General features: G+C 39.4%; 3 protein-coding genes across 3 annotated transcripts; 1 reads left to right on the top strand and 2 right to left on the bottom strand.

The window, feature by feature from the left end:
- Positions 1-95: 95 nt before the first annotated feature.
- Positions 96-303, bottom strand: FOMMEDRAFT_157971 (uncharacterized protein; the record flags this gene model as incomplete). Its single annotated transcript, XM_007268075.1, has 2 exons — positions 96-104; positions 151-303. 2 exons carry the CDS (start codon positions 301-303, stop codon positions 96-98), a joined length of 162 nt encoding a protein of 53 aa, XP_007268137.1.
- A 5-nt stretch (positions 304-308) lies between these two features.
- FOMMEDRAFT_169094 (uncharacterized protein) lies at positions 309-4310 on the top strand. Its single transcript, XM_007268076.1, has 9 exons — positions 309-671; positions 727-804; positions 856-1151; positions 1321-1794; positions 1846-1986; positions 2049-2426; positions 2498-3027; positions 3342-3492; positions 3549-4310. The coding sequence occupies exons 1-9, from the start codon at positions 437-439 to the stop codon at positions 4155-4157; spliced, it is 2892 nt and encodes a 963-aa protein (XP_007268138.1). The 5' UTR covers positions 309-436; the 3' UTR covers positions 4158-4310.
- A 120-nt stretch (positions 4311-4430) lies between these two features.
- FOMMEDRAFT_125338 (uncharacterized protein) lies at positions 4431-5648 on the bottom strand. The gene is made up of 3 exons (XM_007268077.1): positions 5248-5648; positions 4893-5114; positions 4431-4807 (listed from the first exon to the last, which is right to left on the bottom strand). Exons 1-3 carry the CDS (start codon positions 5642-5644, stop codon positions 4476-4478), a joined length of 951 nt encoding a protein of 316 aa, XP_007268139.1. The 5' UTR covers positions 5645-5648; the 3' UTR covers positions 4431-4475.
- Positions 5649-18196: the final 12548 nt, after the last annotated feature.

Raw genomic sequence — 18196 nt, forward strand, 5'->3', positions numbered from 1 at the left:
TAGGTTTGGGATAAGTTGGGTTGTTAGGTTTGGGTGTTAGGATGGGTTTTGGCTAGGATTAGGGAGGGGAACATGTATTTTATTAGAAAAGGACTTTATTTTGACTTAGTGAAATTCAAGTTGAACTGTGGGTGGCCAATTCAAGCTAACCAAAAAAGAGCCGTGGGACTCAGGGTCTGGATGCGGAATTGACGCGACTGGCGCAGCGTCCACGTCGTCACCGACATCGAGAGCATCGTTCTCCACGGTGTCGAGGAGCACAGCGTACGCAAGCTGCTCACCGAGAGGTCTGTGCTTCATCATGCTCGCTTCTGGCTATGTCGCATCCTCTGATTCACTCTCGTCTATAATCTCTTTCTTCGTTGTTATATTCAGCTAAACCTCTCCACCTGCACTCTTGCGCTCTTTGCGTCCTCACCGCTGACCTTCTTTCCTCATGTCCTCCTGGTCTGCCTCGCACGCGCCTTCGCACAGGAGTGACCGCTCCCGATCACCATCCCGCAGTGCGTATGGACGTACGGCGTACCCTGATCCCTCTTATCCTCCCGATACATATCACCGGGATTGGGACGCCTACAGTAGAGAACGCGCCTGGGCCGATTATGAAAGGGATAGAGCTGCCTATGACTATGGCAGGCGTGGCAGGAGTCGCAGTCCCCCTTACGATGACAGTTCGTGTTTTCTTTTCGCTGCTTGTATTCTTTGTTTAGCAACTCTGTGCCGCAGTGGGTCGCAAACGACGCCGGTCCTTGTCGCCGTACGACCGAGAACGATACGATCCTCGTCCGCGATACGATGACTACGGTGAGAGAAATGACGAATCGTGTATGTTGTCGTATTTTGACAGTCCATCAGACGCACACAGATCTGGGTTGTATGGTCATTCGCCACCAGGCAGGCGTGGACAATACGGACACGGTCATGGTTACGGCTCACGTTCTTCACGAGCACCGGTAGATCCCCATACACTAGATTACCCTGCCAGTCTCAAGCAGTACGCTGAATGGTTCCGCTACCATTATCCACAACAAGCCAGCGACGAGGACCAAGCTGACAAAGCAGCTGAACAAGAGGCAGGTGACGGGTCAAAACCGCGAAACGGCATCAAATCAAGGTGGGAGAAGTATAAAAAGGACTTCCTCGCCCAGCAGGTCAGTGTTTTTGCTGATGTCTCTTCCTGTTTGTCACTTTTCCCTCATGCCGCTTTTACAACTGTATGGACTTGTGTTTCGGTTTAATTTCCGTTCTTGGTTACTATTCTGATAATTACCGACCTTTTGCTATTTTTCCCTGTGCGCTGAACTACATCTTGTATCGTAGCTCCAAACGCTTTTTGAGCACCACAGAAAATCTCCGTGGTTCGCAGAGAAGTACGATCCTGCTACGGAGTTTACGGCTTTGCGTGCCCGGGTGCGCAAAGTGGGCTGGCGCGGCCGTATGACCCAATTCCTTAATGACCTTGAGAATGGCAAGTTTGACAGGGAAGGCGACGCCGACGAGACCGAGGGTCATGACCATGAGCGCGAGTCGCCGAAGGAGGGATCAGCTGCTCCTGAAGGTGGTGCAGCAGATGAACCAGAGAGCCCTACGAAACCCGAAGAAGACTTTGGGTTGGGTCTTGAGAACGAAGAGGAAGCCGCAGATAATGCAGGGAATGTTAAGAACGATGCAAATGGAAAGACGTCGTATGACTCAAAGTATTCTGAGAAAGATGAAGTGTCTGTTCTGCCTGAAGGCAATCAAGTGATGATTCGTACTATTCCTCCCGATATCGGAAGAGTGAAGCTTGAAGCTGTGAGTTTAGCGTCCTCCTTTAAAGTCGAACCTGTACTTACGTCAATGTAGGTCCTTAAAGAGTATAACAGCTTTGTTTACCTCGCACTCGGAGATCCCATGCAAAAGCGCAATTATTATCGAGCAGGTTGGATCAAATTTGATGAACATGCTGACATGCAAAACATTCTGTCTACGCTTGGCGAGAAGAAGGTATCTTTTCGTTGATATATTGACATGTCTTCGACAATTACTAACGCGAATACGCACTGCAGATTGAAGGTTTTAAGCTTCACTTGAATCATAACACTCGGCCCTTTTCTGGCAAGGTGCGCACCACTCCAGAGGTCGCCAGTCGTCCGGAGCGTATTGCAAAGGATTTGGCGCAAATAAGACGCATTGCGACGATCCTTGAAGACGAGTACGAGCGCGTGCGGACTTTCCGACCGGAGCCTCCCGCGGCACAACCTGACGGTGCGGAAGGCGGAGACCAGCCGCCTCCGGAGGACATATTGACGCGGGATGCTTTATCAGAGGATGAGACTCCTCCAGAGAAAGGAAGTGATGCGGTTGAGCGGCGAATCGCTCAGCTTACCTCGGAATTGCCTGAACCTGCGAATGAAGCGGAAGCGAAGGCTCTGGAGGTTAAGAAGGTCAGTACTTTTTGCACTTCGAATTCGTCAAACAATACTAATCTTGACTTACTTTTTGATGGCCCGACTAGAACACAATCGCTTTGGATTTGTATCTCGCTTACCTACGTGCGGCTTTCCATACCTGTTATTACTGCGTGTCTACCTCCGACCACATTGAAGAGTTGCAGCGTAAGTGCATCAAGCATGTGCGTAAACCACTGCCACAGAAGCCTGCCTCGGAAAGTGAAAAGCAGGCAAGCGCAAGCGCAAAGCAGAGAGAGGGTGATCAGGTAGCAAGCGCGGAGGGGGTTGGGGAAGGCGCTGAAGACGCCGCAAAGAAGGATGAAATAGAAGATGAAAAAGATAAAGAAAAGGAGGCTCAGGACAAGAGTAAAGAGGGTATGTTTAGAGAAAGAGATCCCAAACATAGCGATTCTCGAGATTTGAAGCGCAATGGTCAGTGTATTATACTTCCTTCGGAGATATTTGAAGCTCAGGCCTTTTTGTCCTCGCGATACGTAGAAGAGAGATGGGTAGAATGGTTGGATAATCGGATTGCCCTTTTAATAAATAGGGATGGCATCGACCCACGTGAATATGGTGGAAAACGCTATGAAGAGTACGTTTCAAGTTTCATTGATTCGATTCCACAAATTCCAATGATTCGAGCCCACGTATTCCAATGATTCGAGTCCACATATTCCAATGATTCGATTCCACAAATTCCATTGATTCGAGCCCACGTATCCCAATGATTCGAGTCCACATATTCCATTGATTCGATTCTACATATCTCATTGATTCGATTCCACAAATTCCATTGATTCGAGTCCACGTATTCCAATGATTCGAGTCCACATATTCCGTTGATTCGATTCTACATATCTCATTGATTCGTTTCCACAAACTAATCATTATTCGGTTCTCTATTAGTGAACTCACAAAGGCTGTCGAGCCTCATGTCAAACAAGAAGATGAGGGGAAGTTCAGGTGCAAAACATGCTCTAAACTCTTCAAGGCACCGTCATTCGTCGAAAAGCATGTAGCGAATAAGCACCCGGAGCTTGTTAAGCAACTTGAAGACGTGAGCCAGTAGTTGAACTCTTTAACGAGGAAGAGTACTGACACACTATTTCTTAGTTACCTTACTACAATAACTTCGTACTTGACCCGCAGCGAATTCAACCTTTCACGCATTATCCACAGCAGGCCGGGACCGGACCGACTGCTCCTCCACAGGCATACGGCTTCCAGAACATGCCTCAAACGTTCATGGATCACCGCGGTGGTGTCGGCGGCGGAGGAGCGGGAATGGGCCCCGCACCTGGAGCGCCACCATACTATGGCTACCCAGGAGCTTACCCGCCCTTCGCAAATGGAGGTGGCGATCCCTATGGAGGATATCCATACGGCTACCCATATCCACCTGCCCAAGTGCCGCCAATGACACGCAGTCTTCGTGACGAGCCGCCTCTTGCGGCGGGCAATGGAGGCGGGCGACGGCTCGGGGACCGTATCGGCGGCTATGCCCTAGATACCGCCCCGATGCACGGTATCGAAGGATTACCCGCAAAACCCGTCGCGACGCTCGAACCTGGTCCTGGAGGCCGTCGAAACGGCTCTGCACGCGGTGGAGCTCCTCCACCTCCGCCTGACGCGAAAGAAGACCCTCGCGCTGCTGCGGGGCGGAAGGTCAGCTATCATGACATGGACCTTGTGGCAGAGGGTGATGTAGAGCTGAATTATTGACATTGAGTGGCTGATATTCTGCATTCCGCATTCGACCTTCCTCCATTGTTTCGAGACTCGGTAATGTGATATATACTGTGATTAGGTAGTTCGATGGGCATTTCAGACGAAAAGGCAATTATGCCATTTGATAATATCAATACACTGAAATTCACGGACTGCTGGCTACTTTGGTATCATGAGTGTTAGCAACAGGAGTTGACGATTCAGTTAGGATCCGATGAGTGTTTTCCGCACAACTGAGATAAGAGTTTCCCATTGGTACACTTGCCAGTGAATCTGTACCCGAGATATGTATTGCATCCGTTAACATGTAGTCTAGAATACACTCCCTAAAACCTTCTCAAGCTGTCCAGAATCAGCTTCCGACATCCCTGTCTGGTCCCTTCGTTTTCTCTTGAGTTCCATATCTTTATCTTTATCCCCCTGCTCGTCACCTTTGGAAAGATTCCGTAACTTTTTTAGCGGTGGGAGGAGAGATGTCTTCGCGTCCACCCGTTCACCCCTCTTCTCTAATGCCTCCCGTTTGCGCTTGGCGCGCTTGTCGAGAACACGGGCGAGCTCGACCTGGCGGAGGTAGTCTTTTTGCTCGCGACGAGATTGTTCAAGCTCGACGCGAAGACGAGCGGTGCGGATGGCTGCTTCATTTGCTGCACAAAATAATCACAATGAAAATAAACAAATTGATTAACACGTCAGAATAGCGACTAGAAAGAAAGCATGGCAGATACGGACCGATTTGCTCAGTGAGCATGTTCCATTTGAACTTCGGAAGGTATTTCATCGTCCACACGTCGTCTCGCCAACGTGTTCCTTTTTTACCCCCAATAGGTTGCGCGTTGAGCATTTCTGCTACCGAGCGTGCGACGCGCTTGTCTGCGAACTCGACCCAACCCTCGGTGAAGTTGGCTTTCTTTGTTGAGGTGTACTTTTTGCGGAGATATGCACGTTTCGGGTCTTGTTGACGTGCATGCGTAATGCGAATATGAAGGAGGTTTAATATGGAGTTATATATATATATGTATGTATGTGTAAATCGGTATTCATTCAGTGACGTGAGAAGGGAATGAAGTGGCTACAAAGCACATACCTTCCTGCTGCAAATACACTCGTCCCACTTCACCATGCTGACTCATGAGATGACGGACCTTCGTGGGTCTCATACCAGGAGGGATGCGCGAAATATATATTACGCCAGCTCGTCCTTGCGCTGCACGGAATGCGGCGAGCGCCTCTGGAGTTAATGGCTGCACAGTTCTGGTCTGAGAGGGTCCTGCAAAGCCTTCGGGATCCAGGCCTTCTTCCAGTTCATCTCGCTGATTGCCATTTTCGCTGTAAGCAGAATCGTCATTGCCATACTCTTCTTCGCTACCGACATCATTTTCGACGCGGTTAGATCCAGAGTGTGAAACCGGGCTATGAGATCTGGAGTGCGACGGCCCGGCCTCTGTTTCGTCCAAGTCAAGTCCAAGTTGTTTGTTAACCATCAAGAAAGAGCAGCAATAACGGGTGGTGGATAATGTAGAAATAATTTGATGAAACAAGCGTGGTGGTTGCAGAGCACAGAAAGAAAAACTAAAAAGTTTGCGTGATCGGCGTAACTGCTTTTAGATATAAACTAAATAGCGTAAAAGTCTCAGCATGATTAGAAGATTGCATCAGACCTGTCCCACATATTGCAAATTATTGAGCCTTGGCTCTCGGAGGGAAACATAAGAGCTGAAATACTGATGGAACCGAGTAAACACTAGTATTCACTGTACTGAATGAACCTGGATAAAGTATTTCAGAGCAAATACATTGCAGCAAATTACTGTGATACAAGCATGTTAAGTAATCAAAGCATACACAGAAGACAGAAAATTTTATCAAGATCAATGTGGCTCAACATTTCCATATCATATCAAATGTTATTCTAAAGGAGTGAATTGGAATCAGAGCTATCAACGAGCCGAGAGTGTTAGTTGACATACATACTATCTAATTTAAATGCATTGCTCAGTGTCTGTATGGAGGCACACTAGCAAGTACTACAATCCAATAGCATGGAAGCATTTTATGTTACCATTCAACAGTCAGACAAGCTTGCACAAAGTATTTCTCAAGAAAATTTGGTGTCCACATATTTGGTACAAGCAGCTTAGGAATGTAAATCAGACAAAAGTTGGCTAGTATATAAACAACTCTTCAGATACCTTTGTTCACAAAAACCTCAAGGACGTTAGTGTTTCTGGGGTCCAGCTTTTTGTTTATAAAGTATTCTTCAGCTTCACCTTTTACTCAACCCATTGTACTGCTTATGTCTGTTGTTGTTTCTGCACAATGTATTCCATAGCACTTTTCACTGCTGTGCTTTATGACTCTAGTACATAGTATTCTGCACCCTTGTAGTAGTGATCCGATTTTTGACAAACATTCTGGCAGTCATCACTAAAGACAAGGAGGTAGGAATTGTGCAGATATCATGCAATACAGTTATTAATATTAGTTACTCATACAGATCAGATATTTCTGGGTAAGTTCTGCTCCAGAATTGTTATGTATTCCTTGTCTAACACATACAACACAGTCAAATCCATGGAATTTCAATAGCACAGTATTCTTTTCTGTATGTACTTATCACAATATTTGAAAAAGGGTGTCTAAATATTAAAAGATGGACTAGCTCCGCTACATTGGACTTTTAGGAGGAACTGCTTTTGTGATCTGTAAGCATGTTGAGAAGCAATTTATCAACAAGGAGGAATTTTACTAATGTCTCTCTCAGACAGTTACTGACTTTGGAAGTTCCCTCAAAATGTAAGTAACTATATCTGTTGTTATATTCATTATATTTAGCTTGAATATCACCCTTCCTAGATTTGAGCTTGCTTGTAATCTTGCATTTTACACAGTTACAACTTTGGATAAAGGCCAAATAACTGGCTGGACATATTTACTTAGTGGTGCAGGTCTAAATCCTTTGTTTGTTATGTCTACTGAATCAGTAACTACTAACTAGATTGGCTCAGTATAGTACTAATGGGATGTAAGAATCCGATCTTGAATTGGTCTTAATAGGCCCTTAGAGGCTCATATACAAAGTCAGATATTATACTCATCCAGGTCTTGGCTCTGTGTCACATGAGTAAGTCTTTTCATTTTCATAATTGACTACTTTATGCTAAGCCTTGCTAGATAAGTGGTTGAATATCTGCCTCAAAATTCTATTTAGTATTAGTACAGTCAGTACACTGTTGATTTTAATCTTTAGTATTTTGAAATCCAGTGGTAATTTGTAGGGATCCGAGTGTACTGTATACAGGTACAACTGTACTCTGTACAGGCCTGTACAGGGTACAGTTGTAAAAATACAACTGTTTTTTGAGTTCTAGGACACAAGTACAGCTACAGTGTGTACTGTATACAGCTGTATATGGTAATATGCTTGTAAATACAAATTTAATATTATATTAATAGAAAGAAATAATTAATATACTTTAAAATTGTTAAAAAGGCCTATTATTACTTTATATGTATGTCCCTATCAAATTAGCACTTGTTATGCCCATTTTCATCAATATATTCAGTAAATCTGAAATATAATTTGTATGAAGTAATAAAAGATAGTTACATGACTAACTATTTTGAGAAGATAAATAATATAATATTAATACATTGACCCTAAGATTAGCTAAATTTGGTGTTTTTATGTATAAAAGGTATATTATAAGGTATACAAAGAGAAGAAATAGTTATAAATTGTGCTACACATGTTATTAATACTGAAAATCTTCTTTGAATGTCTGTACTCTGTATACAGTCATATACAGCTGTATTTGGCCTAATAGGATACAGGATACAGCCTGTTTTATACAAGCTGTATTTGGTGTCTCAAAGTCTAGTACAAGTACAGATCATACTGTGACTGAAACAGGTTGTAACTATACTGTATGGTACAATTTGGATCCCTAGTAATTTGTTTGCTTACCTTGTCTTATACTATAGTACTAACTTACTTCTAGTTCAGATTCAGATGATAAATAATGGTAGCAAAACATGTGCTACTGAAAGAGGGCCTCTATAGCTAATAGTAGTATTATAGTAATGTTAACAATGAATACATTTACTACTTCTGACTTCTGACAGGATTATACTACTAGTACACAGATTTTGTCTGCTCATCCTTACATTGTGCAAAGCATACAAATGCTTGAAACTATCTCCTGGGTTGAGGGGACTCTACATTGTCAGGATTCTCATTAAGGACTAGGCTAAATATTATGTCTTGTAAGAGAGCTTTCTGAGCTCCTAGTAATTTTGCTAACAAGATATATAGTCTTACCCTGTACAGTATTACAATACTTACTATTTATCTTGTGAACCTTGAATCAGGAGCAGCAGGAATAGTACAAGCAATTGTAAACCTAATGATTTTAGACATTATTAGGAGCTGTATCCTAATAAATTTGAAAGAAGCAGGGGAGAAGGATACAGACAGTAGGACAGTAAACAATGTTGGGACAAGTAGTAACATACAGTTTGTACAGGATAGAAGCACTTATGTATAATCTACAGTGTTGGTACAGATCTCTGTGTTCTTATTAGAGTATAGTGTTCTGTGAGAATCTCTTTTGTCTCATTATACATATCCTGTAAGTGTAGTAGAAACATATAAAGAGTACTATCTGGATTTTGAGTAACATCCCTTGTTACACTTGTTGTTACAGTTCTCTACTCTCCTACCTTCAGTTCTAAGAGTTCTACACCCTTCTGTACTAGAACTTAGGACTTTCATCCCTTAGGAGTACTGTCTATAGACTATATGTATACTAACTCTTACTACTACCCTTCCTTACTTCATCATTCCATTCCTTTAACCATCCCTTCATTCTTTGTTCATTCTATAGTCTCTTACCCTTTGTCTATTCCTTCATTCTTTGTACCTTTATCTTTGACCTTCCTTTCTTTCATTCTTTGTAGCTTATCATTCTTAGTAGCTTATACTCTCTGAGTACTCTTGTGTAGTTTAGTATATATAGGTGTACAAGATCAGACTAGTCCTGTAGTCTTGATCTTGTCTACTCTAGGTAGTCCTGTACTCTTAGGCTTACTCTATATACTCTACTCTTGTCTTACTCTCTCTCTCTACCTGTTCTGTGAGTTCTGACTACATTCTAGTACTTGTGTTCTGTATTTCTGTTGTGTAAGATAGTTGTAGCCTGGGTCCTCTTACTAAGCCTTCAGGTCCCCTCTACACTGTTACTGACATTAGATTAAAACTACCTATTACTACCCTACAACTCTCTTACATTTTGAGCATTAGTACTTACTATTGTGTTAATCCCTCTTCTTTGTCCTAACCCTTTTACATTTTTAAATTTTAAACTTTCTAAACCCTTTTAAACTTTTACTACTCTTCTTCTATTCATTACCCCTTTTAGTTTAGTACTGATTCCTTTGTAGTATAAACATAGACCCTCCTATACTGACTGTCACCCCTACTGTCCTACTAGATTAGTAGTTATAAGCAAACCTAGCTTAATATGTATAGACCTCTATCTAAGAGGCCTTTACTAACTATGTACCCTTAACCCCTTTAGAACCTGTTCTAGTTGTTCCAGAAGTTACAACCTGTTCTAGAAAGAAAGTGTATATAGTCTACCCTTTAGACTTTAATAGGTAGTACTTTAAGGACTTCTAGTACTAAGTCAAACTATACATGACTGTTACTTTAACTAATCTATTCTTAGATCTTGATTGTGTCCTATTTGTCCTCTCCTTCATAAAGGAAGGCAACACAGCCACCTAGGCTCAGAACTGGATTGAAGACTATTAGATTAGAAGTCTGATTCAACTTCAGAACAATAAGTTGTATTTGGAATTTATAGAGTAGCTCTGTACTTCCTTCATTAATCTGAATAAGAAGTACAATATACAGAACAAGCTTGTGTCTTTGTAACAGGGTAAACATTCTACTAATACCTTCTTTCAGGAGTTCAATATCCTGGCCTAGAAGGCAGGATTTGTACTTAGGTTTGATAATGTTCTTATTAGAATACTGGAAAAAGCTCTTTACCTGAAACTGGTTAATAAGATTCTTAGAATAATACTAGAACTAGTTACTTACACTGAGTAGAAGACATATACTATTTCCTTTAACTAAACTGTAACTTGGATGTGTTAAGTCTGTACAGAATACTTACACATGTGTCTAGCTCTGACAGTTCTGAGCTCTCAGATTAATCCACCTATAATTTGTAATCAATCTGTTCTAATGAACATTAGAGAAGCCTGAAAGTAAGAAGCATACTTTGTCTACAGAAAGTTGGGGTACTAGATTAAGAACTGTCTACAGAAGTGATAGTATATCTGTCAGGTCATTAGAGTAATAATGAGTAACAAGCAGGATTTATAGTAAGAAGCCTTTTCTACAAATCTGGAAGTCACCTCAGAACTCTTAGACTCTAACTATGTACTCTAGGATTTTGTAGAGGCCTAGTAGTGAATGTAGTACTGAAGGGCTATGACTCAGATTTTTTAATAGTCACTTTTGATTCAATGAACACTATAGGATTAGAAGTAAATAAAGTAAGAAAAGTAGAAAAAGTAGAAAAAGTAAATCAACAAAATTATTTATTAGAAAGAAAAAAGTTAAAGACAAAAGTAGATAGTTCTCTTATTTCTTCTGATTCTTTTGATCCTTCTCCTCACACTTTATCCAAGTCTAAATCTGTACAATCCAACCTACTACTTCTGTGTTCTAAGATCTTAGAATGTTTAGAATACTATCTAGCCCTGTTTACTACTCAGTAGTTTGTCTATAGTATTAAGTAGGGATAGTCTTAGCTAAGTTTACAACTAAGAACATAAGTCTGTCCTTGTTGAAAGAGAGAGGTTAATAAGGAAATGTTAGTATATATACTTACCCTCTTAGATGACAAGACTGTACAAGCTATACATTCTCTTCAGAACAAGTAGTAGTTCATTAGAGAATGTTCCAGGTACTAACTCTAAGTCCTTGTCCTCTTAGCTCCCTTTTTAGAATCCTCCCAGATCTAAACAATAACTCTAGTAAACAGTAAATACACTAGTTTATACATTAATAAGGCCTTTGTGTAGGAACACTACCTTCCTACTTAATATGTTCTACTTCCAATCCTAGTATACAATACAGACAGAACCCTGAACCAGAATGGTTGGATTACCAAGTTTGTCCAACTATAAATGACTATTCAGGATTATAAGGAAAGTATTAAGTTCAGAGTTACTAACCTTAGAAAGACAGATGTCTTTATTAGATTCAAATGGCTCAAGGCTCACAACCCTACTATTGACTAGTTAGAGTAGACACTTATATTCAATTAGTGTTCTGAGTCTTACAGTTACTTTACACTACTGTTTTAAGTAGATACAAACACTTCTAATGTTACTAACAGTTCTAATAAAGGTGACTAGTTGTTCTTCTTTAACTAGGGTAGATATGTAGACACATATTCTAGTTAAGGTAGAACAGAGTTAATCTGAAAAATATCTGAGACAGAACCAGTCTGAAACCCTCTCAGAACAACTCTACTTTAGAACACACATAGACTCAGCCTGCCAGATTTTGTCTAAGAGTTCTCTAAAGTCTTTAGTAAAGAGGAATTTAACCAGTTTTCTGAATACTGTCTTTAGAACTATACAATTGAATTGACTGAGAGTTTCTAACCTAAGGATTGTAAGGTCTACCTACTCAACAGAGACAAGTAGGAGGTGCTTAATGAGTTCCTTTAGGAAAATCTTTAGAACAGTTAGATTCAACTCTTAAAGTCCTTTATAGCCTCCCTTTTCTTCTTTGTTAAAAAGAAAGATAGAAAGCTTTACTCAGTCTAGGATTATTATTGTCTTAATGAGAGTACTGTTACTAGTAAAAACAAGTACCTACTCCCTCTAATTCAGGAGCTCATTAATAAGATACATACATTTAGAGTTTTTACTAAGTTAGACATTTGATAGGAATACAATAATATTCAGATCTAAGACAGAGATAAGTAGAAGACTGTGTTTCAAACTAATCACAGACTGTATAAACTGACTATAATGTTCTTCAGACTAACTAACTTACTTATAATATTCCAGTCATTCATAAATCACATTCTTACAGATCTGATTGACTCAGAGTATGTTAGTGTGTATCTGGACAACATTCTGATCTTCACCCAGACAGTCAAACACTATTACTGACTAATCTAAGTAGTTCTACAATAACTCTAAAATAATAAACTGTTCCTCTAAGAAGTAAAGTACTCTTTTGTACAGGAGTTAGTAGATTATCTAAGCTTTGTGATTAGTAGAGGAGAGGTTTGTATAGATCTAGTAAAGGTAACTATAATTTGGAACTGGCCACAACTTTAGAACCTAAAACAGGTCTAAGCATTCCTTAGGTTTGTAAACTACTACTAATACTTTATTTAAGACTTTAGTACTATTGTCTAGCCCCTTTACAATCTCACTAGTAAAGATGTTCCTTAGTAATAGGATAATTAGTAACAGTCTGTATTTGAGTCTCTCAAGCAGGCTATTACTAGTAAGCCTGTATTAGTAGTTCTAACAGTTGTGAACAAGTTCTGAGTTAAAGCCAACTCTTCTAACTTTACAAATAGAGTAGTACTGTCTCAGTTCATTAACAGAAAGTAGTGTCTGATAGTATTCTGATCAGAATCCCTCTCTATAACAGAACAGAACTACCCTATCTATAATAAGGAACTCCTTACAATTGTCTGTTCCTTAGAGGAGTAGTATTAATATCTTCTTAGTACTGTACAGAAGTTTAAGATTTAGAGTAATCACCTTAATCTCTAGTACTTTTGAGTACCTTAGAAGCTCAACTACTATTAAGCTTACTAGATGTTAGAACTGTAGAACTATAACTTTGTACTAACCTACAAACTCAGAACACAAATAACAAAAGCTAATTTACTCTTAAGACAAGTAGGTCATAAAAGGAGGGAGAATAATAACAAAAATCTTGTTCTCCTAAACAATTCTTGTTTTGTGTCTGAGACAATCTGAGAGATCTGACTCAAATCTAAGAATGTTAACTTTGTCACTTATATATAGTAAGCTCTGAGACACACACAGGACTAGGTTGTAGTAAAGTAGTTAGAGAAGTAGGCTAAGGATTAGAAGAAGGATAAGGATGGACAGGTTTACTAAGAAGGCTAACTGTATGTTCTAAAGGATTAGAAACTGTAGGAGAACATTGTCTAAGCTTATTACAACAATCTGACTGTAGAACATTTAGACTAACACAAAATACAGGAACTCATTACTCAGAACTACTAGTGGTCAGGAATGTAGAAAGAAATCCTAAAGTATGTAACTAGTTGTAATATGTGCTAACAGACTAAGGCCTACCAGACAAGAGTTCAGACTCTCTTACATCTGTATTAGATTCTAAATCACTCTTAGGAAGAAGTCTTAGTAGACCTGATTAGTAAGCTACCTGAGTCTTAGGGTTACAACACTATCTGTATAATTATTAACTGATTCTCTAAGCAAGTCTACACAGTTCCAATCTGAACAGAACTCACTTCTAAAAATATAGTATGTATTTATTAGGATTATGTTTTCTAGTTGTATAAACTCCCTCAGAAGCTCATTCACAATTGTGGACTGTAATTCAAGTTGAAATTCATATAAGACTTGTATATACTTCTTAGAATTTAAGGGAACCTTTCTACTACATATTACTTGTAGACTAACAGACAAACTGAGCAAGTTAATCAGGAGATTGAGCTCTACTTTCAGATGTTTATTAATCATTAGTAATCAGACTAGTCTGAATAGTTAGCTCTGACAGAATTTGTACACAATAACTAGCAACACTCTATAATAGAACAGTCCCTGTTCTTCCTTAATCATAAGAGACATTCATACTAGGGGACAGTTCTGAACTGGAACAGTAGTTCTGAATCTGTAACAGACTTTACAGAATGAATGTATAAGACTAGGAAAGATACATGAGCTCTTTTAGAGAAGGTAGTATAAGTAATAAAGTAGAACTACAATCAGAAGAGATCTACAGCTAAGGATTACCAGCCTAGTGATAAGGTTATACTAGAAGCTACTAATCTGACCTTAGATTACCTAATGAAGAAGTTAGACAACAAGTGCTTCAGACCCTTTGTCATTAAAAAGAAGGTTAGTACCTCTACCTACAAACTCTAACTTCTAGCAATATGAAAGTGTATACACCTAGTGTTTAACAAGGTTCTATTGTCTTAGTACTATAATCCTAGTTTTCCTTTGTAACAAAGACCCCTACCATCTCTACCAGAACTCATTAGTTCTAAACCAGAATACAAAGTAGAGTATGTAGCAAATACTAAGCTAGTGTACAGAAAGCTTAAGTTCCTTATCTACTAGAAGGGATACCTAGTTGAGGAACATACTTGAGAACCTGCTAAGAATCTTACCCATACTACTAAAGTAATTCAAGACTTCTATCAACTTTATCCAGGTACTCTGTGTCAACTCTACCTTACAGATTTCCAAACCCTACTATTCTGACCTATGCCCAAACTGCTGACCAAGCCTAATGTTTGCTAATCAGGACAATTAGTTTTAGAGGGGGGGTGATGTTACAGTTCTCTACTCTCATACCTTTAGTTCTAAGGGTTCTACACCCTTCTGTACTAGAACTCAGGACTTCTGTCTCTCAGGAGTACTGTCTATAAACTATATGTGTGCTGACTCTTACTACTACCCTTTCTTACTTCATCATTCTATTCCTTTAACTATCCCTTCATTCTTTGTTCATTCTATAGTCTCTTACCCTTTGTCTATCCCTTCATTCTTTGTACCTTTATCTTTGACCTTCCTTTCTTTCATTCTTTGTGGCTTATCATTCTTAGTAGCTCATACTCTCTAAGTACTCTTGTGTAGTTTAGTATATATAGGCATACAAGATCAGACTAGTCTTGTAGTCTTGATCTTGTCTACTCCAGATAGTCCTGTACTCTTAGACTCACTCTATATACTCTACTCTTGTCTCACTCTCTCTCTCTGCCTGTTCTACAAGTTCCAACTATGTTCTGGTGCTTGCATTCTGTATTTCTGTTGTGTAAGATAGTTGTAGCCTAGGTCCCCTTACTAAGCCTTCAGGTCCCCTCTACACTGTTGCTGACACTTGTCATGTACAACTGTACCAGGTAAATTTTCCATTATTAGTATCTAAACTCCTCTCCTCCTCCCCTTTCAAAGGTAAGTACCATGCCACCATATTCTTTCTGCCTCCTGTCAATAATGTACAAAGTTGGTATTACTACTGAATGACTGTCAATCCATTCCTCATCCCAAGGATAGAGAAGTGATGTGTTAAAATCACCCTATAGCTGCTTGTACTCTTTTTCTGAGCCATTCTTACCCTTTATCACATGGTTCAGTTTCTAGTCAACTGTTGTACTGATTTCTTCCTCTAGATTACATGTCTTAGAATTTGGAAGTGGATATTAGAGACTTATTAAAGTAGACAGACTAAGATGATCTGGATGTAGAAGGTTTGGTTTGGTCAATGTTTTTTATACAGTACTATTAATCCACAACTTTGATCAATTGTTATGGATGGAGTTTTGTTTGCAAGGTGACTGTAGCATTTGTAGTATATTCTGTTTGTCAAAGCAACCATTCCAAACTCCAAAGGTACCAATTACAGCTTCCCTGCTTATCTAGTACAGGCAAATACAGAGAGTAAGGTGTACAGGGAGGGAATAGTAACTACAAGTTCAACTCTTTCTTATTCTACCACCTACTCAGGCCTGAGAATACTGTCAATAGACTGGATGTCAGTATTTACTAATGACTTTTGTGTGTTTGTTTTGCAGACCTTGACAAATACAAAAACTTATTCCTGTCTGTAGCATTTAGTGTCAAGTTGAAACTATGTGTAGATATAAAACATGGACAACATAACTTTGATTGCCATTTATTCTGCCCCCCCCCCTCTCATGGATCAGGCTCAGCACTAATGAAGACCCACTGAAAGCTGATTAAAGAATCTGGACTTTAATGACTATTATGAGATGATTAGTTCATCAACAGACAAACCACAAGACAATGACTTCATAATGTCTCAGTTAGAATACATACAATATAAGGACGAGAGACACTGAGCAGTCAATTGTCACCTCACCCCTTGTCTATGTGTGCCCCTCTTAAGTTCTCTCTCTTAACAGGTTATGAGCCTTGAGCTCCCTACATACACACATCCACTGTACACTCTAAACTCTTTACTCACATACATTTGCACACATTCACATCATGGTTCCCCTACATACAGATACACACTGTAAACCAGCTAATGTACCTAAATACTTTGGTCAAAACATCACAATGCTTAAGACCAAAGCAAACTACAAGATGTGGCACTACTGTATTGTTTCTAGTGTCACAGCTACATGCTTCAAACACTTACTAAAGGATGAACTGTAGAACAAAGCTGAGAGGGAGATAGCTAAGGCCATTCATACATGCATAGTCAATAACATTACTGACACAATATTGGCAAACTATATGCACTTTGATATGTCTATCCCTCAGTTAATGAAAGTGCTTGAAGAACACTTTAACCCTCAGACAGTACATAAAAAGGCTATTGACAAATCAGCACTGTTTATTTGTAGAGACCATGTAAAACATTTCAGACATACATTAGACAGACTTGAGGAAGCATACACAACTCTGTCTGCTAACAGTGATCCACCATGCAACTCTACATACAAAGCAGTGATATTGCTTGCTACTCCTGAGTAATATACACACATAGTAAATACAATAATACAATCTACTGATGCCCAAAACAAAGGCAAACCAGTTAATGAACATAAGAAAGTTGAACCAAAGTAACTAATCCTTACATTGTAGAATGCCTACAATGATTACTATGCTAAACAAGTACAAGATTCTAATGATTGGACAAAGAATAATGCACACATTAATACAATGTATAAAGCCAATAAGCAGAGGAAATTCAATCTGCCAAATCTGTTCAATCTGACAAAAGCAAAATGTTTCAATTGTGGAAAAACAGGACATTTCTCTAAGGTTTAAGCTGCAAGAGAGCAAGCTGAGTCCACTATCCCCCCTCTTTGTGTGATCTCTCTAAGCCTCTCACATAACCTCTCTTCCCCCTTTCTCAACAGGTTATGTTAAGAGAGAGAACTTAAGGGGGGCATGCATAGACAAGGGGTGAGGTGACAATTGACTGCTCAGTGTCTCTTGTCCTTATATTGTATGTATTCTAACTGAGACATTATGAAGTCATTGTCTTGTGGTTTGTCCATTGATGAACTAATCATCTCATAATACTCCCCTTCAAACTCTTACTAGTCCAAGTAAACTGGTAAGATGTTTGACTTGTGGTACATGTAGTGCTTTAGTTAATATATCTGCTTGTTGATTGTTCGTCTGTATGTATTTTGCATTTATGTACTCTAACTCAATGTAGCATTTAATAAAATCTTTCTTATGATCTAAATGCTTTGTTTGTTCCAAATATTTGAGTTTGTCCAATGTAACCATTTGTATAACAGCATTGTTATCACAAAAGATATTAATTAGTGCATCAGAGACCTGCAGAATCTCTTCAGCTAAATGAGTAAGTGTGATTGCTTCCTGTGTTCCTCTTGCAAGAGCTATTAATTCAGCTTCATACATCAAATTTGCTACCAGTGTTTGTCTTTTACTTGACCACAAAACTAATGAATCACTCAAGTAAAATGCATATCCTGATATTGCACAATGCCCTTCTTGCATCATACTGTCTGTGTCTGTATAGCCATTCAATATTGATTGATTTGTGCTGCTGAGTTGGAGCCAGACATTGCTTATAGTTTTTAAGTACATGTAACAATGTTTAAGTGCTAGATAATACTCCATACCAGGGTCATTAAGGTATTTTGCTAACTGATTTGTTACAAATGCTATATCTGGCTGTGTACAGTCTGTAATGTATCTAAGTGTGCTAACCATGTTCATGTATAGTATATCAGACATTTGTTTTCTATTGTTATCAGTTT

This window comes from Fomitiporia mediterranea (assembly GCF_000271605.1).
Source record: "Fomitiporia mediterranea MF3/22 unplaced genomic scaffold FOMMEscaffold_8, whole genome shotgun sequence".
In the NCBI taxonomy this organism is placed as follows: Eukaryota; Fungi; Basidiomycota; class Agaricomycetes; order Hymenochaetales; family Hymenochaetaceae; genus Fomitiporia; species Fomitiporia mediterranea.